A 25,472-nucleotide genomic window follows, 5' to 3' on the forward strand; every position below is an offset into this window, starting at 1 on the left:
AAACAAAACACCGGTCACGAATTAAAAGTACAAAACTAGGATTTGTTAAGAAAAATGTCGGAGGATTTCGATATAAGCCATGAGAAGACTTTGTTTTTTGCCTAGCCATATTTGTTTGAACCGGAGTATACCGACCAGGAACTCCGGGAGATGGAGGAGGCTGCAGCAGCAAAACAAACTGAAAAACTGTTGGCCGAAGCATGTTTATATTGTCGGATTAAATGCCAATCACTTGCGAAAATCATGTTAGCCAAACCCCGTAAGTCACATCACCAAAAACAGCAGGCTAAGGAGGAGACAACACCTAGATAGCAAGCAGTAAACAAACTGCGCAACTGATAGAGAGAGCGGTAACTCACCCATCTGATGAGCCGAAAGTGGTGGAAGACGCAACAGGGTAGAGAGCTCGCAGCAGCCCAATGGCAAAACCTGCAAGCAGTAAAAATTGCAGTCAACAATCAAGTCCAAAGCACCAACAGTTAGAATTGGAGTAATCCGAAAAGCACAGTAATCCAATGGTGATATAGAAATCCAAATAAAGCAGTAATCCAATCAGTGCAGCAAAACATACAAACAAACAATCCAGGTTTGAAGCGGCAGCCAGTCACGCACAGCGCTCTGCATCTCCCTTTGATGTCGGCGCACGTAATCTCAAGACTTTAGCTTTGTTGAAGCAACCCGGATATTCACAAAAAATCAGCATTTTAACACTAATAAAATATAGAGTATAGCTCAAATAATTCGCTTCTTCACGTGGATTTCCTTTGCTGTACACAACTTGGTTCTCGCGAGACTAGCATATTCTCACCGGAGCTCATGCTGCGCATGCGTCTTACGTCACAAGCTGGAACGCCACTCTCTCGGTGAACACACGTACGACAGCTAGCGGAAGTTAGAGATTACAGTTCATAAAGTTTGAAATATGGATATTTTTCTTACACAAACGCATCGCTTCACTTTAGAAGGCCTTTATTATCCCCCCGAAGCCGTGTGGACTTCTTTTATAATGGATGAGTGCATTTTTTCTGTCTTTAGTATTTGGGGCACCATCCACTCCCATTATAAAGCATGGATTAGCCTGGACATTATTTAATATAACTCTGATTATATTCATCTGAAAGAAGAATGTCATATACACCTAGGATGGCTTGAGGGTGATTAAATCATGGTGTAATTTTCATTTTTGGGTGAACTAACCCTTTAAGTTTTGTCTTTTAATTGAGGGTGAAAATTTTTCATGTCCTTTTTTTTGGTTTTTGTCTAGTCTTTTAATTCTGTTTTATATTTCTTTTACAGCACTTTGGTTTCAACATCTGTTGTTTTTAAATGTGCTTTATAAATCAATAAACTAAACTAAATCTTAAATAAAAATGAATAAAATAGACAAAAAGCTATTAAAACCACAACACAACAAAACTACTATAACTTTACAAATAAAATGAAATGTTCACACTGCAAGCCTTAGAGCTCAATTCTGATTTTTTGCTCAGATCCGATTATTTTTGTTAAGCTGTTCATATTGTAGTGATTTTACTTTCGTCCACCCAGGGACCCCAATTATGTAGTGATTGGTACTCACATCACCGCTGATGTTGTGATTTTTTGGATCACACGTCACTTAAGGTGTTATGAGTTCATCAGATTAGATGACCACCTTGTTGCAAATGTCTATTTGCCTTCTGGACCAGACACTCAGAACTTGGTCAATTCGCTTTTGTCTCTTTGGCATGGACACTTGGAACATGCTGCATCTGCTATTGTCTCGCTAGACGAAGGCACAGAACATAGTGTTTGTTAATGTCTCTTTCCTCACAGACTGGAGGCTCAGAACGTGGTTGTATCTGTTGCTGCCTCACAAGCTGTAGACTCAGATCAAGGGATCTGTTGTTGTCTCTCTGGACGAACCAAAGGCTCAGAATGTGGTTGTATCTGTTTGTGTCTATCCCCTTACAGGACAGACTCAGAACGGTTTATCTGTTATGTCTCACCCGACGGGAGACTCAGAACGTGGTTCATTTGTTACAGTCTCACCCTTGACCTTCTCCACTCCTCAAATACATAAAAAATTAGCCTTTACACACATCATATTTTGAATAAAGAAAACACTGTACTTATTCAAAGAACCAGCTTTTTATTTATCCTTGCACTGCAAAAAAGCAGAGACGGTCTCCAAAATGCATGCAGGACTTCATTCACGATTCAGGCGTGTGGAGCTCCTGACAGTTTGAGGATCCACTCGAGTTACGAGGTTTATTCACAAGCTCTTAGTATAAAGTTCAGTTCAAGCTCTGGTAAAAAGTATAGGCAAAAATAAGCATTATTAACTAAACCAAACCGTTTTTGGAATGAAAATGTTACAGAAATCGGAGTGAACTGATTGAATTTTTTTTTCTTTCTTTTTTTAAGCCCTGGATTTAAGGTTTATAAACGTAGTTATGCATGAATTTGGATGGATCTTTGTGATTGTTTCACCCACTGCTGCTGGATTCGGAGGTCCTGAGGAATTTTTATGGCGGTCACAGGCCAAAACCTTAGGAGTTAGTCTCTACACGGTTGAAGGGCAGAAACTGCATGTGGACCAATGAGAAGTCCTGTCCTTCCCAGGCTTGATACCAGAGGTCTTTTTCTTGCCCTCTAATAGGTGTCTGGCTGTTGTCCTAGCATCTTTATCTGATGGCGTTGGACAGTTTGTTTGTGTTAGTCCACCACAATCCAATCAAAATGTAGCAAACCTTAGTCCACTGTTATGGAGAGAGAGGGGCCCGGCCATAAACTGGGCCCTGGAATGTGCTGTTTACCACAACATTATCTCCAAATATTAGGATAAGGATGATGAAGACGAAAATGAAGAGAGAGCAAAATGATCAAATATTATTCAAATGACCTCTCAAGTTTTGCTTGTATAGATCTGTCACCATAATACTTACGAGTTTAAACACCTCACTTTCCCTCCACTAACTCCCTTCAAAGTGACGTAAATGTTGGATTAACTAATTTAGTCAGGGTAGCGCCATGTTTATTTTCTGACAGGAATGAAAATGAGGCTGATAGAATTACAGTGTGTTCAATGGATTGTACTATCATATGTACTGTTATTTAACAACATACCGATTGTGAAAATTATCTAGGATATGATCCTAATGATCTAGGATCTTTATTTAGTGCATGCCATTGTAAAGGCTATAAGTCTATCCCTCACATCCTTGTTTTCATCCGTGTTAAATTCAATATCCTGTCTACCTTGATTACCCTTCTATTTCGATTTGACTGTTCAGACTAAAGTCACATTGCAAAACATCAGACCTATATCTGATTTAGGACCACATATGAAAGTGGCCCAAATCAGAATCAAAAAGACCAGATGTAGTTTGTGCTGTTCACACTTAAGAAAAAAAGATTTGGGCCACTTTTGACTGAATGTAGTCTATGACTACATTAAAAAAAAATAACCCAATAAACTAGTAATTGGGTTTTTGAAACATTATATTGTGCAGCTGAAAAGTCATAAATGTATATGTACATTTAAAAGAATAATTCACTCAAAAATATACACCAGTTTCCTTCCAAACACCTATGACTTTCTTCAATGGAACACAAAAGGAGATGTTTTGAAGAAACTCCAAATACGACATAAAAGCACCATTACTCATGTGTTATATTCAGGTCTGAAGACAAATGAGGAAATGGTCTCTGATGGTCTTTTGTAATCAATAGTTTTAGTATTTCTCATTCACCTTGTGTCTCTACCTTTTGGACAGATGATGTCCCACAATACAAACTGAAATTTGTTTCCATGAACCTTATCTGTGTTTGGGCAACCATGCCATTTTTTTTGTTGTTTGTTTTGCTTTCTCCACTTGATTTTACAGAAGGTCCTCTACAGAAAACTGAAAACAGAGAAATGTTGATCTTAAACAGTTGTCTGCACGTATGTTTTGAATCTGTAGCAAACAAAATCTTTTTTATCAACTTGAAATTGAATCAAGATCTGTTGGCTTGTTATGACCAGAACCAGAAATCTGCAGGAAAGACTGTTCCAAAACAAGATTGCTAAACTTTTTTGACCTTGTTTTATAATGGCAAATGTTAGATCCCTTTGCAACATGGCAAGGAGCCAGTGAGAGTAACACACCGTTGCACCTTCCTCTAAGGTGCTATAATACCTGCCCCATAAGTAACACACTGTGCAGCCAGACAGCAGAATCAGTAAAGCATGGCTTGACTGATGTTCAAATTATATATTGTTTTCCTTGCTACCAGGGTGACCAGACAGCCTTACACAGAGCAGCTGTGGTGGGAAACACTGATGTCATCTCAGCTCTCATTCAGGAAGGATGTGCACTAGATAGACAAGACAAGGTAAATATACTATTATCTCTCATTCACATATGCTAGATAAAAATGTTACTATAGCAGGAGTTGCATTGCTCTGTTTACATTTCTTTATACTGCATATCAGTGCCGTAACCACCAAAGACATTGAGGGGGACAAGTCCCCCCCCCCAATAATTAGAAATGACCAAATTGTCCCCCTCAATATTTGAAATTCTTGTACTGCTCTGCTGCCCTCCATTACGCAGCGATCTATATGTTAAGATGACAGAAAGGTTTAAAAGTTAAATTTTTAGTCGTCAATGTCAAACAGAAACCGAGCGTGAATTCCAGCCCGAAGCATCAGTTTAACGTCAAGAGTGAATGTTAAGATGTAAATAGCGAAACATTCGATGTCAACTGTTTTATGATAGAAATTAAACGAATGAAAGTAAGTGATGCAAACGTTTTGAATTGAAAATTTGATTCATGTAATTCCTAACTAAGTGTGATGAGATAAGAAACGTTTTCGCATATTAGGCATACAAATAAAAGTACATGTGTGCATATATTCTAATGCAAATTAATGCAAATATTTATGAATATTTCAAAATGACCTTGAATTTCCTTCACTGTTGTTCAAGACATGGTTACAGCTTTGCTGCACATATGTAAATATGTAAAGAATACCGTAGAGTAATCTGGTCAAATAAATGGAATATTGATATACTGAAATATTGATCGAGTGTAAATAATTTTATGTGAGAAGGAGAACATGGAGTGACACGAGAGACATGAAACTATCTCAGCTATGTAGGAAATCAGCTGCCTGGGACAACAGCCAAAATGTCCCATATTTTGTGCACAACCCTACCACAAGATTTTCCCCAGTTACAAAAAAAAAGAAGTGTATTCCTTAAAATTGCGACACCTAGGAAGTGACATCTTTTGGTACCTTTCTACAACTGCAAATACATATATATATATATATATATATATATATATTATATTATATATATCAGCCAATCAATCAATCAATCATTGATATATATATATATCAAAATGGAAATAAATAAATATATATTATATATAATATATATATATCCACAGCAAAATAAAGTAAACTGTGACATATTATACCCAAAAATTCTTCATACAGTGGACTACCAGTAAAATTGATAAAAATTTGGAACCAAAAATTATTCAGACACTTTGACCTGACCATGTTTTGCTTAAATGTTATCTGACATAATTAAGATTAATTTTTTCTGACACAGTTTAACTCTGCGATCTTGTCATATTTTATTACCATTTTTTTAAACTATAGTGAATAAACTGTCAAACCAAACTATAGTCAAACCAAAATGTATTCAAACACCTTGAACATTACATTCATTAATACAGTTTATTCACTATAGTTTAAAAAAATGGTAATAAAATATGACAAGATCGCAGAGTTAAACTGTGTCAGAAAAAATTAATCTTAATTATGTCAGATAACATTTAAGCAAAACATGGTCAGGTCAAAGTGTCTGAATAATTTTTGGTTCCAAATTTTTATCAATTTTACTGGTAGTCCACTGTATGAAGAATTTTTGGGTATAATATGTCACAGTTTACTTTATTTTGCTGTGGATATATATATATTATATATAATATATATTTATTTATTTCCATTTTGATATATATATATATCAATGATTGATTGATTGATTGGCTGATATATATAATATAATATATATATATATATATATATATATAATTGCTTATATATTGCATTTAAAATAGCAAATGCAAAGTAGAGCTGTTTTCCAGCAGTTGATGTGTTTCCTCAGGATGGGAACACTGCTTTACATGAGGCTGCGTGGCACGGCTTCAGTCAGTCTGTCAAACTGCTGGTGAAGGCTGGAGCCAACGTTCATGCTAAAAACAAGGTAACATCTGCTGCCAAAGCAAAAACAACCTCAATATTAAATTATTTGCATGTATAGAATATGATTAATTTCAAAATAAGTGGGGGAAAAATAAACGGTGGTGCTTGTGGGTTGTTTTCCAACTGATCTTTGGGTGTTTGGGTGATGTCACTACAATCGTAAGTGCAAATGCATTGCACACATAATGTTGTTTGGAGGTACTTGTGTCTTATGAATGTTTCATAGTTTGTCTCATGCAGCTCTTTTTTGCATCTGCAACCCTCCATGACTAGTCATGATTCACAATACAGCACAGCCTCAAGTGCCTTATTGTTATAATAAAACACTAAATACATCATTTAAATAAATGGATAAAAGTTAGTATGTCAGTATGTTTTTTAATTGATTTATGATGATTATTTTATTCATTCATGAAGTGGCATCCTTCCATCAGAAGTTCAAGTCTGTACATTTAAGATTAATATTTATTACTCCATGGGAGCAGTGCAGTGGTATGGTGAACAGGTGTTTTATAGCTGTATTGACCAATCAGCATTCAGGACTGCACCTGGATCCATTTTATAACGTGGAGTAATTCTATCAAAGTTCTAGTTGAACAGATGACATGATGTAATGTCTCTCAGGCAGGAAACACGGCTCTTCATCTGGCGTGTCAGAATGGTCATGCTCAGAGCTCTAAAGTTCTGCTGCTGGGCGGCTCTCGGCCTGACAGTAAGAATAACGTAAGTGCCGTCAAACTCTCATTTCTGTCTGCTTTCTCTCTAATATATTCACGCGTCTCTGTCTTCTCTTTATCTGTGTGTTTATGTAACTTGGAAACAACATGAAACAAATGTGCTATTCCAATAATATTCAGTTGACTTGTTTGCATCAGGTAGGTGACACGTGTCTGCATGTGTCTGCCCGATATAACCATGTGAGTGTGATTCGAGCGCTCCTCGGTGCCATCTGCTCAGTGACTGAAAGAAATCACGTGAGTAAAGAGTTGAAATATTTTTGGGACTGCTATACTCCATCTAAAACTATTTTAAACAGGTCATTCCGTGTTAGATCAAACAAATTTCAAAAAAATCTTCCCTGGCTAAAATCTTTTATTTTAATATTTTTTCTGAGGAAAGACAAACATAGTGATGAAATTCAAAATATTAATGACCATGCTATGGATGTATATTTATTGAGTAATCTACTATTTTGTAAAGGGGGATCAATATGTTCATTTTCACCTGATATTGGAGCCAAATTACAGGAGGAGGGAAAATGACTTTAGAAAAATGGCAGCATCGTTGTTTTATTATTTTATACAGAGATTGGTAGGTCTATTAGTAAAGTCTGCAGACTTTAGCAGTCTTGGTAGCTAAGTCCTGTTCCGCATGTACATACTATATACTTATTATAGCAATTACAATAATTTTATCATTTTACAATAATAATTTATTACCCCCTCTACAAAATAGTAAATTACCCTGGAATTATTCATCCATGGCATTTAGTGTTTTATTTTTCATTTATGTATTTTCACCAGAAAAGCAGAGGACCTCTGGTTAAGTTGACACGGAATGACCCAAACAGTATTTTGCTCATTGTTGTGTAAATTGTGATTCTGACCATATGAATCTCCGCTGATGTCCAGGCAGGAGACACAGCTTTACATATTGCAGCTGCTCTGAATCACAGGAAGACTGTACGCATGTTACTGGAGGCTGGGGCGGATAGCCGCATCAAAAACAATGTGAGCACCTTCAGAAATATTTCTTGAGCTTAGTGAAGCCCTGAAATGTACTCTACACAAGTACTTGAACACAAATGCTTCTCGATATGATACACTGATACAGTTTCGCAATGTGTTTGAGCGAAATTCTTAACACAACACAAGTAGGCGTAGCTGAATCTTACAGAACAAGTTAGTTAAACTTTCTAAATGTTTATAGCTGCTATTTGGTTTAATGGCACATACATGCTAAATTAAATTCACTCCCATTGAATATTGAGATTTGTTACTACCACAGTAATGCAAGAACACTTTAAAGCAGCTATAAGTAGAATTCAGAAACCCTTGTTATTAGCGACACCGGTGACCATTGAGTGAACTGCAGCCAGCAACTTGTTGCTCTTGTTCGTTCTCGTGCAGACGTAACGTAAGAGACTGAACGTGATTCAAGGCCCTGATATAGCCTATACTCACGCCAAAGTTCTTTTTCGTTCTTGGCTTAGAAGTAAAAAGAAGTTGGAAATACCTTTGCAGCGATATACTGTTAACGAACAACCCGATGCCGTCACACTGCTGAGAGCAAAGTTTAGATGAATATGTAAATATGTGCTGCATGCTTTCCTCACAATAACAAAATAAACCCACAACAAAAATGACAGCAGTGAAAAAGCAGCAATTAAGAAAGCATCTGATTGTAGCAATGTGGATGTTTGCACCAGCTCTGAAATTCAGAAAATTAAACTATTATGATAGTTTGATTATAAAGTATATTTGACACTATAGACTATACAGATCTGGCTATGTGAGACTATAGTTTGAATTAATCCCTTTCCTTTGTGTGACACATTGACATTACTGTACAGAATAGCTCTTTCGGCATTATCCTGAACATGTGGTCCGAAAAGCCTTTCTTTTGAACAAAAGAAAGGCTTTTCGGACCACATGTAAACGTCACATCCTTTTTGATTTTCCTGGACTTTCAAAGTCCTTCACATAAAAATTTGCCTACAGGCTTTCATAGACAACCTAGGTCTCATTTTTTAAGTTTCGTTACAAGCTGTTCACACATTGGCAATAAAGCAAACAATACATGAAAATTCTTACATATAGCCCCTTTAAGTATGTTCAATAGTTGCACATGCCTGCAATGCATTGGCCAAGCATTTTCATACTTGCGTAGAGTATGTTTCTGGCCTAAATATTTGCTGTGTTTCAATAAATTCCACAGTTAGGGCCAGACAACCTATTAGGCGACATACTGTAGGTGACCATCTAGCTCAGGGTTCCTCATATCCGGCCCTGGAGGACCACTCTCCTGCAGAGTTTAGCTCAAACCCTGATCATACTTGCCTACCTGCAATTTTCTAGTAACTCCTGAAAACCTTGATTAGCTTGTTCAGGTGTGTTTGATTAAGGTTTTGAACCGGATTTGAGAAACCCTGATCTAGGTCTTGGGTGGAGCCGAGTTACCAACCCAATTTTAGGATGTCTTCAACAAACTGCACCTTGTGTGGTCCTATTGCTCCAATAAGTAACATTTACTGTCACCTTCTCCAGAGGATCCACCTTATTTTTCAATGCAGAAGTAAGCTATTTTCTGTGAATGTGCAAGACTTCTGATTCATTAGTCACTATTGGTGAATAACTAGAAGAATAAGAGAGTGCAGTGGCTGCGTCCGAAAACCTAGGTAGCTGACTTGCTGCCTCACTGCCTTATCAAACAATGACTTGTAAGGCAGAGACTTGCCATTTTTATTTTTCTAGCTTAACTGTCACAGAATGGAAAGCACAGGATTGTGGGATATCAAAGGCAGCTAAGGATACATCTATGCTGCCTTGAAAAATCGATTAGATGAAGGTATCTCAGGAAACAGGAAGTGAAGCTAACATTGGATTCGGACGTGCCTTGATGCCTTCCTACCTTGAAATGTGTCCTCCGAAGGCAGCATTTTCCAGTTTTCGGACGCAGCCAGTAAATGGTGAAACTATTTGCGCTACAAGCCAATTTGTTTATAAGCAGTTTGTTTTTGTACAGGTAAAATAATTGGAAACCAGTGACACCGGAAGCTAGACACATTCATTTTACAAATGGCTTCACTCGCTCTTACCATAAGAATAAAGTGGATTTATACACCAGAATTGCATTTAAAGTTATTTTCATATCTTTGCAAAAAGGCACACAGACTCAGACTCGTCCCCCAATAGTATCCACAGGACCTAGAGTGCCAAACAGGGTAGTATCGGCACTGCATGTTGGCATGCAGCAGAAATGACACATTCAACTGTGTGAATATGTGCATGGTTCTTAGCTGTCTGTATGTTTTGGGTGAAGACAGGAGAGACGGCCCTCGATCAGGCTCGTGAAAATGATAATCCTGAAGTGGCACTGCTGCTCACCAAAGCCCCACAGGTAAGAAGACACACACATACTGAAGAGCAATTGATATGGCAAGAAAAAGCAGTTGATTTTTTTTTTTTCTCATATTTGTATTATTTGCTCAACAGCAAAAAAACAACAACATTCTAATTCTATTTTCATCGAGTTTCAAGTGGGATGTTTTAGGAATGAATACATTATGAATTGCTCTTGCTCAGTGGTTGGTTGCACATGTACACGTCCTGCATGAATCAAATGTAGGAATTCCTATGTATTCACTAATCTTGAGCCAAAGGATGATTTCAGTCCGGATTTAACCTGATGCAGAACAATAAAAACATTTTTGAATTAAGAGGACAATTAGATTAGAGTGTTTAGTTGTCAAAGATCTGATGTGAGCCAGATGATTACATAATAATTGGTTAACAGGGTGAATTTAAAATACTTTAAAGCAGTGGTTCTCAAACTATTTTGGTCGGGCCCTCTCTTTAAACCTTTTTTTGTATGCAGAGAGTTGAAAAATATTTAACTTTGAATAAAACACAGAGAGCCAGAGCAAATACTTTACATTGTATCAACGTTTTTATATTCTGAAACAAACTTCCAATCTTCCAAATCCGATACTATAGTAACACTTCCATGGATATTCTGTATCATAGCAACAAAAGAGTCTTAACTGAAAAAATGCAAGGCATTTTCAGAAAATCACCTGGTGTTTTCAGCTGGCTGAAATGCTTTGGTGGACACACAGCCTTATTTCATTCAAAAACTGTAAGACTTTCTTCTCTGAAACACACACACAAAAATATATTTTAAAGAATGTTTCAGCTTTTCATGAAATTGAATGGGGTCCAGAACAACATCAGACCCCATCGACTTCAATTACATGGGCAAAAAAAAAAAAAAAATCCTTTTGTGTTTTACTTGAAGAAAGTCAGTCATACAGATTTGAAACTCATAAGGTTGAGTAAATGATGATGAGTTGGGGGAACTATCCCTTTAACATGCAACAAATAACACTCTTTAAATTTAGATGTGTTAACAATTAAGACCAGCAACTTTTGCCTTAATGTCTGTATTTGCATGTAGAGCTTCACTCGAGGACGCACTGTGAGGAAGAGGAGGGACAAGATGAAGACTGAGGGTCGAGCACAGTCAGTCCCTCGTGATGAGATGCTGCCAAGAAAGGTAGAGGAGCAAAACTACACATCCCTCTCTCAGACACAATCAATACAGAATGAGCAACCATACTAATCAAGTTCAAACATGCTGTCACTGAATGTGATGCAAGCAATAATTAATGACAGAATGTTTAATAATTGAACATTCATACTCTCACGGTAATAAAACACTTCAGATGTGCATAACATTTTCAATAATTCAAAATTCAGATTGTTCCACGTGTATCTCAGGGGGCTTGCAAGATTTTATCTCAGGGTATGCACAGAACTAGCCCCCCCTCCATAAATTCTTGAGCATTAAGTCAATTATTGCTTTGATACCATACTTGTTGTGTTCTATTGTGCTATGGTGGGAACAATCTAATGCTGTACAAATCCACTGTCTCTTTCCGACAGCGAATTGAAACACGAACATGCTTCCCTCACTTACAAAAATCTAAGCTTTCATTGAAGGAAAAGAATTGAAAGTGAGGGGAAAATCACATTATGAAATAAATGTTTTTCTCCAAAACACATTGGCCACAATTATTGGCACCCTTTTATTCAATACTTTTTGCAACCTCCTTTTGCCAAGATCACAGCTCTGAGTCTTCACCTATAATGCCTGATGAGTTTGGAGAACACCTGACACGAGATCAGAGACCATTCCTTCATACAGAATCTCTACAGATCCTTCAGATTCCCAGCTCCATGTTGGTGCTTCTTCTCTTCAGTTCACTTCACTCATTTTCTGTAGGGTTCAGGTCAGGGGACCGGGACGGTCATGGCAGAAGCTTCATTTTGTGCTTAGTGACACATTTTTGTGTTGGTTTTGATGTTTGTTTTGGATTATTGTCCTGATGGAAGATCCAACCACGGCTGATTATTGGATTTCTAGCAGAAGCGGTCAGGTTTAGATTTTTTTTATCTGTTGGTATTTGATAGAATCCATGATGCCATGTATCTGATGTCCAGGACCTCCAGCAGAAAATTAGGCCCACACCATTAAAGATCCAGCAGTATATTTAACAGTGGGCATGGGGTACTTTTTATCCATGTGTGCACCAAACCTATCTGGTGGGTTTGCTGCCAAAAAGCTCTTTTTTTAGTTTCATCTGGCCATAGAAGCCGGTCTCGGTTTGAAGTTCCAGTTCTGACAACTGAATATGCTGGAGATTGTTTCTGGATGAGAGCAGAGAATTTTTCTTGAAACCCTCCTGAACAACTTGTGGGGATGTAGGTGCTGTTTGATATTTTTTTTTTTAGGCTTTCTGAGACTCAAGACTCAACTAATCTCTGCAGTTCTCCAGCTGTGAACCTTGGAGAGTCTTTGGCCACTCAAACTTTCCTCCTCACCGCGCATTAGGACGATTTAGACACACGTCCTCTTCCAGGCAGATTTGTAACATCTTTAGTTGATTGGAACTTCTTAATTATTGCCCTGATAGTGGAAATGGGGATTTTCAATGCTTTAGCTATTTTCTTACAGACATTTTCTACTTTGTGAAGCTCAACAATCTTTTGCTGCACATCAGAACTTTATTCTTTGGTTTTACTCATTATGGTGAATGATTAAGGGAATTTGGCCTTTGTGTTTCCTCATGTTTATACTCCTGTGGAACAGGAAGTCATGGCTGGACAATTTCATGTTTATGATCACCCTGGTGTGCTTAAAAAATATAAATATGAATGGGAATATACTATTTTACTCATAAAAAATTCTAGGGGTGCCAATAATTGTGGCCAGCATGTTTTGGAGAAAAACATTTATTTCATAATGTGATTTTTTTTTATTCCCCCACTTTCAAATCTTTTCCTTCAATGAAAGGTTAGATTTTTGCTAATTTTGTGAATTAAATATCAAAAGGATACACAATGCAGATTTATTTTTATAGTCATCTTTGATCATATTTACCAAGGGTGCCAATAATTCTGACCACCACTGTAGTTATGTTTTAAGTGAACATAAAAGGTTGAGAAAGAAAACACATGTGTAACAGTATAATGGATCCGTGTGTTAGGTCTTAAAGTGACAGCATCCTAATATACCTACTGCCAAATTATGAGATAATATTAAAAATATCTATATGGCAGTTTTTCCCCTTATTATTGAGGTCAAAATTGTGGCCAGTGAAAATGCTGAGTGGCAAGTAACTTTGGAAAACCACTAGCCACAGTGGCTGGTGAGTAAAACATTTAATGTCAAGCCCTGATTGTAATGTTTAATCAAAATGCCCTAACTGGACCTTCTAGTGAAAATGATGTGTGCAGGACTTCATTTAATGTGCTCAAACCCCAAAAGTGCATGCTCACATTCATCTCCACCTCCACTTTTGAGTGCCACACCCACACCTCAACATCCAATCAACAATCGATGCATAAAATCAAGTCTCAGCCCTACTTTTTTCCTTAATCATCACAATTATGTTTCATTACAATAAATGTGTAGTACTCTCAGTTCTGTTTAACACATTTCACCATGTTTAAATCCAGTCTGTAGATTTTGCTGGTCATTGTAAATGGTGTGACTTACTCCTCTGTTTGTGTAGGACAGTGTATCTCCAGCCAATGATACTCACGGCAGTGACAGTTCTCTCCGCCAGAATGACAATGTGTTTGTCACAGAGGCATGTGCAAACAAAAACATCAACAAGAAAGTCAAAGAGAGGGTACATCATGTTTGCATTTTAGAAATTAAGAAATAATGTATAATGAACTGGGTATTATATGTGAAGTGGTCTGGGCTATTGATCGACTCCTAACAAGTGCCGCTTCCATTGACTGTTTTCTTACATTAAACAGCTCCCTACATTCTGATATCTCATGGATTCTGTACTGTTTTTTTTTTTTTTTTCAGCTGTCACCATCAGATGCCCTCATTCGAAGACAAAATAAACACAGCGATCATAAGAAGAAGAGTAAAACAGAGAGATCATGTCCATCAGCTCCTCCTCCTCCTCCTCATAACTACAAGGCGTACCAGCTCTATACTCTCTACAGAGACAAAGATGGCAAGATCATGCAGGCAAGGAACCAAAACGGTTTCACAATCAGATTAAACTCATTCATTTCTTAATTAGCACTCCACTGAAAACTTTTAATACTTAGGCTGTCAAAGAACCTTTAGAGTATATTTGTATGTTTGGGTTACACATATTTATGGACTATTCTCCTATTGAGGACTATCAAACTAATATTACATTACAATCATACATCCTAAGAGTTAATAGGGTAACAATTTACAATACGGGTGCACTAATATGCATTAATTTATGCTTAACTAATGCACAGATAATCATGTTTTAATGTATGACTCATGAAGAACTAAACCGTTAATTAATGATTACTGCATCAGCAACTAATAAAGTTTCTATATGATTAATAGATTAAGTAATGTATGAATTGTTATTAATTAAATGTGTCATAATGTATTAATTCCTTAATAACATATTTTATTAACTAAAAGTGTAAGTTAATGTGTTAACTACCACAATGGGTTAAAGCCATGTACTTCAACTTCTAGTTGTCTGCTTTAATTAATCATTAACTAATGATTTGAAAATGTATCATTATGTTATGACTTTACTTGTTGAGGCACATGACTATTAACTAATTGTTAGCTAATATGTAATTAATGGGTTTTGACAGTTGCACATGCAGTGAGTGTAATGACAGAGAATGTGTTTGAATGATGGGTAAGTTGGGCTGCACACAAATATCACAACACCAGAATCTGAACTACTGAATGCTGTGTTTAAACTGGACACGACTATTATCGAGTCATACCGCAACAGTTATTTACACTGGACATGACAGACCATTGCACATCCATTTGTCCTTCATAACAGAAGTGACGTTTTGTTGTGTTGTGTTGCATCGTGCCGCATCCAGTGTAGTATCACTATCACTGATTATAATGGGTTCTATTCTCTTTGTCCGGTCTTGACACATTGTTGCGAAATAGCAGTGTCCGGCAACGTGTTCCACCTTTGAATCCTTGACCTCAAGCTTAACCTGACACATTCCTGTGCCATGAACAACAAGGTTCTGGATGCAGCAGTTCATCAGTGGAATCACGGTTGTAGATAGTTGGAAATTGAAATCCATGGCTTAGTGTAGATGTCAAAACCATAATGACATATTAGCTAACAATTAGTTAATAGTCATGTGCCTCAACAAGTAAAGTCATAACATAATGATACATTTGCGAATCATTAGTTAATGATTAATTAAAGCAGATAAGTGGAAGTTGAAGTACATGGCTTCAAACCATTGTGGTAATTAAAACATTAACTTACACTATTAGTTAATAAAATATGTTATTAAGGAATTAATACATTATGACACATTTAATTAATTACAATTCATATATTACTTAATCTATTAATCATATAGAAACTTTATTAGTTGCTGATGCAGTAATCATTAATTAATGGTTTAGTTCTTCATGAGTCATACATTAAAACATGATTATCTGTGCATTATTTAAGCATAAACTAATGCATATTAGTGCACCCGTATTGTAAAGTGTTACCGTTAATAGATTACAATAATTAAGGGTGTTCACTACAAGAAAAATCTCCTAAAAATGATCTATTTTGGGTTTTTGAAATCTAAAAGAATTGTTTAAAAAGAAAAATTGTACTTTGCACTTTTCAGTCATTTGATTTGTGTGTGTGTATGTATATATATGTATATATATATATATATATATATATATATATATATATATACAGTGTGTATGTGTGTATATATAATGGGTTTAAAGAAAAATAGCCGTATTTAAAACTTCATAAACTATAATCACTGGCTTCCGGCAACGGTCGTATGTGAGTTCATGACCTCTGACCCTGTCAGCAAGCCCCAAGGCTTATCCAACATTTTCTCCAAAAACTGAAAAATAGCAAATATCTCATGCAGTAAATGGTTTGATTTTTGACTCTTGTCTATGCGTTATTTCTATTAAAGGCCCCATTGAATGGCTGCAGGTGTGAGCCTCTCATTAATAAACTGGAGAATCAGCTCATGGCAACTAAAGAGGAAATGCAATCAGAGATTCATACTGTACAAGAGCTTATGAACAGCAAGATGGGGCAACTGGACCGCAAGAACAAACATCAGGTGCATACAGCCTAGACAGAACATCTCATGACCTACCAACATAAACATCTAATAATCCATGTGTCCTCCAAGCACTGATATTTACTTTTCAAGGCCACTGGTCCAATTCACATGAAATTTGCAGTGTATCAGTCCCTCATGAAAATGTTGATTTGTTAAAACATTTCCCAGATACAAGCTAATTAACTTTTTGGCTGTGGCCTATATTGACTTGTTGAACCATATCTGAAAAGATAACCAATCCAACTTCAGCAGCCCATAATTTCATTTGTTAATGGCCAATCATCATGCTGCTTGCACCTGTATTCATCGGTTTAAACTTTTATCAGACAATTTATTTAAATGTTTTTGGGGTTGATTATTATGTGTTGATTTTCAGATCAGAGCTCTAGATAAGATCACTTTAGAGAGAGTGTCTGCTGAGAGGATTGAATGTTTACATCGAATTGACAAGAGAGCCATACAGGAACGCTTGGAAGGAGAAAAAAGACAGGTAATATTCACCAAAAACTTTATATGCAGACCATCACATTTGCATAAACCATTTTTATGCAAGTTTTACATGCTTTAAAAACATAGAATCAAAGACTTAGATATACCAAGATGGTGCGCTCATGTTGACATCTCTGTGAATGGGGAAAGTGCAACAAAATGTGGCGGAATAAGCCCCGCCCTCTAAATAAAAGATCCAATTGGTAAAGTCATCGGCTGAGTCCGAAATCCCACACTCTTTCAAGTAGGTACTTACTTTGAACAAGTAATTACTTCATGGCTGCTAAAAAGGTATGTTCTGTGTAGTACAAATGTGTGTAGTATGAATGTTATCTGAATGTACTGCATTCGCCATGCTGTCATTATCATGTGACCTACCAGTGTCAGTTGCGTCGTTTCACTGCCATTCACAAATTCTCTCCCGTGGCCTCATGGGATAGTAAAATGTCTATCGTATGCACACTTCAGAATCTCAACAGAAGTTGTAGGTCATCTGGGTACTTTTTGCCTACTCTTTTATGAGTACTGTGAATTCCAACATACTTCTTTTGTCACATACTGTTTTCACCTACTATGTAGTAAGGAAGTATTTGATTTCAGATGCAGCCATAGTGTCACTGCAGCTGCCATTAAAAGCTCTATTTGCCATAGAAACTGTCATTGTCCTGAGACGTGTGTTTAGGACTGCATCAAGCAGTAATATAAACTTTAAGAAACAACATTTATGGAACAGTTCATGTCAGATTTTGTTGCCGATTCGAAAGACGTTATTTAAATGTGAGTTTGGCAAGCAGTTTTTGAGATTTCAGGATTCCCCCATTTAGGTAAATAGGACTTGGTCTTGGATGCCTGAAATAGCTGCCCAGAGGCGTTGCAAATATAGCAGCCAAGTAAATAGACTTTCCTTGAAAGGCACTTTGATGTAATGGTTTTTGTCTTTGTCTAGATGTAAAAGGAACAATATCTGGCTTTTAAGTGGTCAGGTTCATTTAGGGCTTGGCGATACAGCTAATAATCTGGAGATGTTTCTGCCCTGTAATGATATTTGATGTATTTCTCAGATATCTGTGGAGATTAATTATAAGTGACTGAATGAATCGCTCAAATAGCAGCATATGAATATCAAATATTACATTATTTCTAGTTTTCATTGTGATGCATTTTCTTGTCAGTCTTAAAATATATTAGCATGGGCTGATCTTTGGATTATTTATTCCATCTCTCTGTTTGTAAGCAGGCTTCAGTTGTCAGCGATCTCAAGAACTGGTGCCTTTCTAAGATCCAAAGTTTGGAGACGCGTCTCTCTGGCGATCGCTGCAACACCAAGTTACGGCGCTCCTCGTCCCTCACCGACACACTTTCAGATTGGGATCCCCATTCCCACACAGCTGTACCGGACACATCTGGGGGCAGAGCATGTTACTCTCCATCAACAAACCAACCTGAGGCAAAAGATGGAAGAGAGACTGCAGCAGCGACCACGTGTCCTGAAGATGGATCTGCCGGTTACTATGTGATCGAGGTGGACGTCTCACCAGGTATGACACTCATGACTGAACAATCATATAAACACACACACACACACACACACACACACACACACACACACACACACACACACACACACACACACACATATATATTCAACTGTGTTTCTTTTGCTTTTACACACAGATGAGCAAAACAGATTTTCTGGCTCGTCTCACATAGACAGAGCAACATGCAGCATTAATGGTTTTTCTGTGTTTGTCCTCATTCAGTTAAAGGCTTATATAAGTGTTATATAATATAAATATGTGACGTAGGGTTATTAGAGGTAAAATATACAACACAGAACATCTTTACACACATTGGAGGGATATAGCAAACAATAGTATTTATTTCTTAAATAATGTATTTTTCATGTATTATTAGACATACATTATAAATACATCAAAAACTGTTGCAAATCTTGAAATTAAATTTCAGCATAAATGAATAAGGAACAAAATGTATCTAACTATGCCATATATCACCACAGGGAATGTCAACTATCCATATAACAGAACTTGAGATGTGTTTTTAGTGTCTAGGTTTTCTCTCCAATCTCTTTAAAAACAGGTTGAAGTAATTTCTCAAGGATATGCCATACATTAAAGAATACTATTATACGGCTCTTGCCTACGCTTCTTTCATTATCTCTCGTTTCGCACTGCAGATGGACACACTCTCTCTCATTTCATTCGAACGCAGCTGCTGCCATCTTGCGCCTCAGTTATCAACTGTTAGTCTTGTCGCTAGAACATGTTCTGTACACTGTAATGGATTATAAGGTGACATGCATAATGGTCATTATGCATATGTCAAGTCATCTTCATTTATATAGCGCTTTTTACAATACAGATTGTTTCAAAGCAGCTTCACAGTGATAATAGGAAAGTTAATGGACAGAGATTGTTTTGGATTTACAGCAGCTCTAGGAAAAAGTTATTATCGAGCTAAAGTAAGTTTTTGATTTAATCACTTCCGTTGTAAAAATCATTAATTATTAACTTAGGGGCCGCTTAAATGACACCTTTTTAACTGAAAACAGAAGACTTTTAATGCGTTCTTGCCATTCATTTACGTGTTTAGTCTATAGGTATGTGCGTTTGAATGTGTATGTGTGCAGACGCTTAGTCTTTCTTTACAAAGTGACATGGCAAAATTACTTGTCTGGCCCGCATAATACAGAATTATTAGTGGTTTCCGCAGATCCATGCGAACTGGAATCATTTTGATAACGTTTTATCTATACATAGGGAAAGGAAAGGGAAGGAGGCCTTCGCAGTCGATAGTTTCGTTCACACTTCAGGGCTGCGTTGTCGTCATGTCTAGGCACAAGTCCTTATTTCCTCTGGATATGGCCTGGATTTGGCAGACTATGGTAAACCTTGGGATAAACAGAGAGGGACTAATATTAGTGTAGACGCCATTTTTCTTATGATGTAGAGAGTACATCAGGTGTTTTGGGAAGTGTGTCTGGTTCCGGCTGACCTAATTAATGCAGCCTAACAATTTACATGATTTGAATTATAGAAGTAGATAATGTGTTATGTGTATGCCAGGTTAAAGAGATGCGTTTTTAGTCTAGGTTTAAACTGACAGAGTGTGTCTGCTTCCTGAACAATGCTAGGAACACTGTTCCAAAATTTAGGCGCTAAATAGGAAAAGGATCTATCGTCTGCGGTTGACTTTGATATTCTAGGTATTATCAACTGGTCAGAATTTTTAGATAGCAGTAGAGGTGTAGAACTATAATGTGTTAAGAGCTCGCTCAAGTACTGGGGAGCTAAATCATTTAGTGCTTTATATGTAATTAGCAAGATTTTAAAATTTATACCATGTTTAATAGGGAGCCAATGCAGTGTTGACGGAACCGGGCTAATATGGTCATACTTCCTGGTTCTAGTAAGAACTCTAGCTGCTGCGTTTTGGACCAGCTGGAGTTTGTTTATTAGGCGTACAGGGCAACCACCCAGTAGAGCATTACAATAATCTAGCCTTGGGGTCATGAACACATAAACTAACTGTTCTGCATTTGTCATTGAGAGCATATGTTATAATTTAGATATATTTTTATGTATGTGGTGATCACATGATCACTTAATAGTCCATCTTGCTTAGTTTGTCTTAGGTTCTTTTTCTTTAAGGAAGCTTTGCATTTAATGAGCTAATAAAAGTATAACTCTAATTTTAATTTTAACTTTAATTTGAACTTTGAATCAATATTTTGTTCAATTATTTGCAAAATTAAGACCATCTGCTTCACACGAATCAAAAACAACTAACTCAAAAAGAACTGAATAATAACCTTCAGAAAACTCTGACAGAACCGCCTTAACTGCCTCAGTTAATTTCGAACCACTTCTTTGGTACAATAACCCATCTGAAATGCTAATTGCTCATTCGGTGCTGCACAAGGAGCAGATGTGGGATGCTTCAGATGTGGGTTTTGCGTCATCAACCCAGAACTGAACTTCAAGAATCGAACATCACTACTTTACACTGGGGTCCTGATCGCCCTGTTGGGGTTAATTTTGTGAAAATAACTTGCCGGTTGTACATTTACTTCATCACAATTGCAGCTGGTGCTAGTGTCAAGGACAAAATCTTCTTAAGCTTTTCTCTTTCTTTTCAGATAAGCAGTCGTCACAGAATCAATCTGCGCCTCAGTCTCCTTGTATAGTCCGGCCTAAACAACGATCACGGGCCTGTAGTGACCCCCACAGAGTGCAAGATGAGCCTCAGGATTCGAGTCTAGAGCTAAGACGTGTCCCTGATCAGTGCTGCGAGCAGGAATGTGAGCTCGATCACAGGAACCTCAAAAGACGCACCCAACAAAGAGCAAAGACCAAACAAAACGCACAAACCTTGACAAGTTTAGGAGACCACCGCACTGCCGAGGCTTCCTTCGCCCAGGAGCGGGAGAACATGCATGCGCTGGAGGTTACGCAGTACTTTTTTGATGCCGTGACTCTGCAGATGGAGCGCTGGTATGAACGGAAGATCGAGGAAGCGCGCCGGCAAGCCAACCAGAGAGCCCAAGCTGACAGAACCACACTGCTGGACAGAATAAGCTACCTTGAAAATGAGCTCAGACTGCTGAGAACTAACAAACAGGAGGAGAGCTAGTATATAAGACACCACTGGTGTAGCAGACACTGTAACTCACGAGGTTCCGGATGGATTAGTGAAGTTCGATAGAGCAGCTAACACATGTAGATAACACTGCAGTAACAAACGCCAGGAGTAGTAGCATCTAAACAGAGTTTGATCTGAAACATACTCTACGCAAGTGCTTGAATGCAAACACTTCTCGATTTCGCTGCTTGTGTTCTGAAATTTGCCAGAACACAATTCATAATGAAGGGCAAGTAGCAGCGCCATACAGTGCAACAGTTGAATTCTGGAAGTAAAATACCCATTCATTTTCTCTCTAGGGGAATTGATTTTTTTAGCGACAACTTAGCAACCTTTAAAGACATACCTAATGTGAAATACGAGGTTGTTAACTGTTATATGCTTTTGTTGAAGCCATCCGTTCACATTATTTCAACTTATTTTTAAAATACTTGTTTAACAGCTGAATTTGTGGTGAAAAAACTACATTCCCCATGATGCTGTCCATAAAATTCCACCAATCAGAGAGTTGCAGAGAGCAAATCGTGCCAGAAGTGTTTGTAGGAAACGCCCACTACCATAATGCACCACAAATGACTATGCTGTCAAAAGTCACTCTGAAATCAAAAAAAGACTGTTGCTGTTTATTATAAATGATTTATCCATGCACATCATTATTTTTTTAAAATTCATATGCCTTCTTTAATCAAAAACGTTCACCTCCCCCTCAAAACAACATGTGTTTTGGCGGAGGGTGGGACTAAATATCCTCCACAACTGACTGCAAGCTGACATTCAGAAAAGCCTCCATATTTAGTAAGCAATGTCCTACAATCCAGTCAATTCCCAAAGGGCGAAATCAAGTCCCGCCCTACATTTTTCTCATTCCAGAAGCCATTTCACTTGGCTATACGTCACAATAGGGAAGAATAGACTAGCGCATCTTCCGTTTCATGCCGACATTAAATATTTGTGTATATATATGTATGTATACACACATATAAATGCATATTTTGCAATAAACTTTCTATAGATATAATCAATAACTTTAAATGAGTAGTTTTTATGTCTCCATTTTAAATTTGAATTGCCATTTGCAGTGCTTCATGGGATTGTAGTTCTTTCCCTCATCCCTTTTTGTCCGATTTTCAAATAATTTTTTGCTTCAAATCAAAGTTTATACTATTGTGATTCATCTTGTAGCTGGTTGGCTTGGTTCATGGCTTATAATTCTTTAATGAAGACTTTTAAAAAAAATAAAATTAATGGAAAAAATACTTCCGAAGCCAACGCCACTGAAAAAGTGGGCGGGCAGCACTGTCGCACTCTATAGTCTTGGCATAAATTGTCTGCTGAGGTTTTTTGCCGCCACAGAAAAGCAAGAACACACTTGCATGCTTTCAAAGCCCTCTTCAAGAATTTGTGTCTGCATTTGTGTACTTGTGTGGATTATGTGTTTGGCTTTACAGTCATCATGACAAATCATCACCACCAAAGATCTGTTTAATCTCCAGGGGCCTCATTTATAAAGCGTGCGTACGCACAGATTTGATCTTAGAGTTTGCGTACGCTTAAATCCACGCCAATGCTCATATTTATAAAAACGGTCTTTGACATGGAAAAGTGCTTAAAGCCACGTCAGGGTCTGAGCAGACGTACACACTTTTTCTGGTCAGATTACTGCAGGTTTTTGGAAATCTAAGCTATTCTTGCAGCTCGCTAAGGATTTGGACGATGACTGTTGATCTTTTATATGTAAATGACATTAATTAGGTGTTGTTTACAACGCGGGGAACTGAAACCATTCAAGTTCAAGATCATTTGCGATTGATTTCACACCTGAAAGAGAGGCGTACGCTCGTTTTCTGTGTGTACGTTCTTTCTATGAATCACACGTACGCACATCTGAGAAATGATCGTAAGATCAAATTTAGGACGGTTTCTGCGCAACATTTTATAAATGAGGCCCGAGATTTTAACCTCTGGTAAAGCGCTTCTGATTTCTAAGCTACATAGACATTTCTGTTTCATTGTGAAAAGAAAATTCAAAGGACAAAAACTGTTTTCTTAATTATATAACATAACATTATAACATAGCATTAAGAATATGACATGAACACTATTACTCCAGTAGTAATACCCAAATTTAGTCAAAGGGTCTAAATTATGCCACTATTTTGATGGATGTTTGCCAGATCATATAAAATCAGTGAACAATGGAGCAGTGACAAAAAAGTAACAAAATCTATCACAGCAAACACTGTGATAAAAATAAGTATTAGTTTATTTTGACTTTCTACTTTCTTGCACAAAATGAAAGGTCTTAACCTGTGATGTTTAATTGATAATATCAATGTAGTTTGAATTGAATAGTGTGAATTTTTCATATTGCATTTGCACAATATTGGTAGATAAGTAATCTAATTTAAGATTTTTTTTAATCATTCATTCAACAAAATTCAGAACACATGGGTAGGGAAAAAGTAAGTCTATCTCTCTCTGTGGTGAAATGTGTTGGGGTTGGTACAGTGGTAAAAATCAAATGACTGAGATGTCAAAGGCAGACAAAAATAGCCCACTTTTCACCAGTCAGTTGAGCCCAGTAACTGTCAATTCATTTTGACTTCCAAGATTCACAAATGTTGACTGATTCTGTCACCACTGTGCACTTGATCAAGACACTTCACCTCACACCACTCCATGAAGACTGAACGTGTAATCTGTAGATCATTGTTAGTACTGTTAAAAAAAAAAAAGAGAAAAAAGAAAAGAGAAATCATGGTCACTATAATTTCAAACTGCCGTATAAAATTTCTTAATTGCCAGTGGCTATTGGTGTTGATTTTGAACTATGTAAAAAAGTTTTTGACTGTGTCTTGACAAATGTTAACAACTAATATGTAATGAACACTTTTTGTTTTTTATATACATGTACAATTACTATAATTGTTTACAGCTGCTTTAAAGGGAAAGACATTATTTACTATGTCATACAGCTGTATGATCTGTAAATCAAAAATGAATGTTTAATAAACTACATCCATGTAAATTTGTAGACAAAAAACAGCGTCCTTGGCTGGAATCAGCAAGTTTTTCAGTGATGGATGGGCCTTAAAGGCCAATTTCAAAGTCTAAAATATACAGTGTATATACAGTATAAACTTCACGCATCACAACACTGAAATTGTATTGTTTCATACATAGTCTATATATTTCATTATTATAGATTGTTAAAGGGTCAGTTCACCCCAAAATGAAAATTCTGGTTGCCCTCATGTCATTCCAAACCATAAGACTTTCGTTCATCTTCGGAACACAAATGAAGATGAAATCTGAGAGATGTCTGTCCCTCCATAGACTGCCTTTGCAACTTGATCTTTGATGCTTCAAAAAGTTCACAAAGAGATCGTAAAACTAATCCATATGAATCAAGCAGTTTAGTCCAAATTTTCTGAAGAGACTATTGCTTTTTATGGAGAACAGATATAATTTAGGCTTTTACTCACACGTAAGCATTGATCAGCAAACATAAACAGATGCTCAGCCGAACTTGAATGACGCACAAGAACAAACCTCTTCGGAAGCTCAAACATACTGCGTAACACACAAGAATGAACCTCATTGGTTATGCAGCACGTTTGAGCTTCCAGAAGAGGTTTGTTCTCGTGCGTCTCTGTCAGATTTCATCAAAAAGATCTTCATTTGTGTTCTGATGATGAACGAAAGTC

At 37.1% G+C, this 25,472-nt stretch overlaps 1 protein-coding gene across 4 annotated transcripts in view; it reads left to right on the forward strand.

Moving 5' to 3' along the window:
- ankrd6b (ankyrin repeat domain 6b) overlaps window positions 1-24,812 on the forward strand; it is a 43,778-nt gene extending 18,966 nt beyond the window's left edge. For 3 of the 4 annotated variants that reach the window (XM_051874733.1, XM_051874734.1, XM_051874737.1), the window contains 13 exons: window positions 4,261-4,359; window positions 6,147-6,245; window positions 6,869-6,967; window positions 7,120-7,218; window positions 7,876-7,974; window positions 10,286-10,363; window positions 11,420-11,518; window positions 14,040-14,159; window positions 14,348-14,515; window positions 16,459-16,611; window positions 16,991-17,104; window positions 18,338-18,641; window positions 21,263-24,812. In XM_051874733.1, the coding sequence (XP_051730693.1) occupies window positions 4,261-4,359; window positions 6,147-6,245; window positions 6,869-6,967; window positions 7,120-7,218; window positions 7,876-7,974; window positions 10,286-10,363; window positions 11,420-11,518; window positions 14,040-14,159; window positions 14,348-14,515; window positions 16,459-16,611; window positions 16,991-17,104; window positions 18,338-18,641; window positions 21,263-21,756 (2,025 nt within the window). In that variant the 3' untranslated portion in view covers window positions 21,757-24,812. The remainder of the gene's footprint in view (window positions 1-4,260; window positions 4,360-6,146; window positions 6,246-6,868; window positions 6,968-7,119; window positions 7,219-7,875; window positions 7,975-10,285; window positions 10,364-11,419; window positions 11,519-14,039; window positions 14,160-14,347; window positions 14,516-16,458; window positions 16,612-16,990; window positions 17,105-18,337; window positions 18,642-21,262) is intronic. The other variant, XM_051874736.1, reaches the window with a different exon arrangement.
- Window positions 24,813-25,472: the final 660 nt, after the last annotated feature.

This window comes from Ctenopharyngodon idella, chromosome 20 (genome assembly GCF_019924925.1).
Source record: "Ctenopharyngodon idella isolate HZGC_01 chromosome 20, HZGC01, whole genome shotgun sequence".
In the NCBI taxonomy this organism is placed as follows: domain Eukaryota; kingdom Metazoa; phylum Chordata; class Actinopteri; order Cypriniformes; family Xenocyprididae; genus Ctenopharyngodon; species Ctenopharyngodon idella.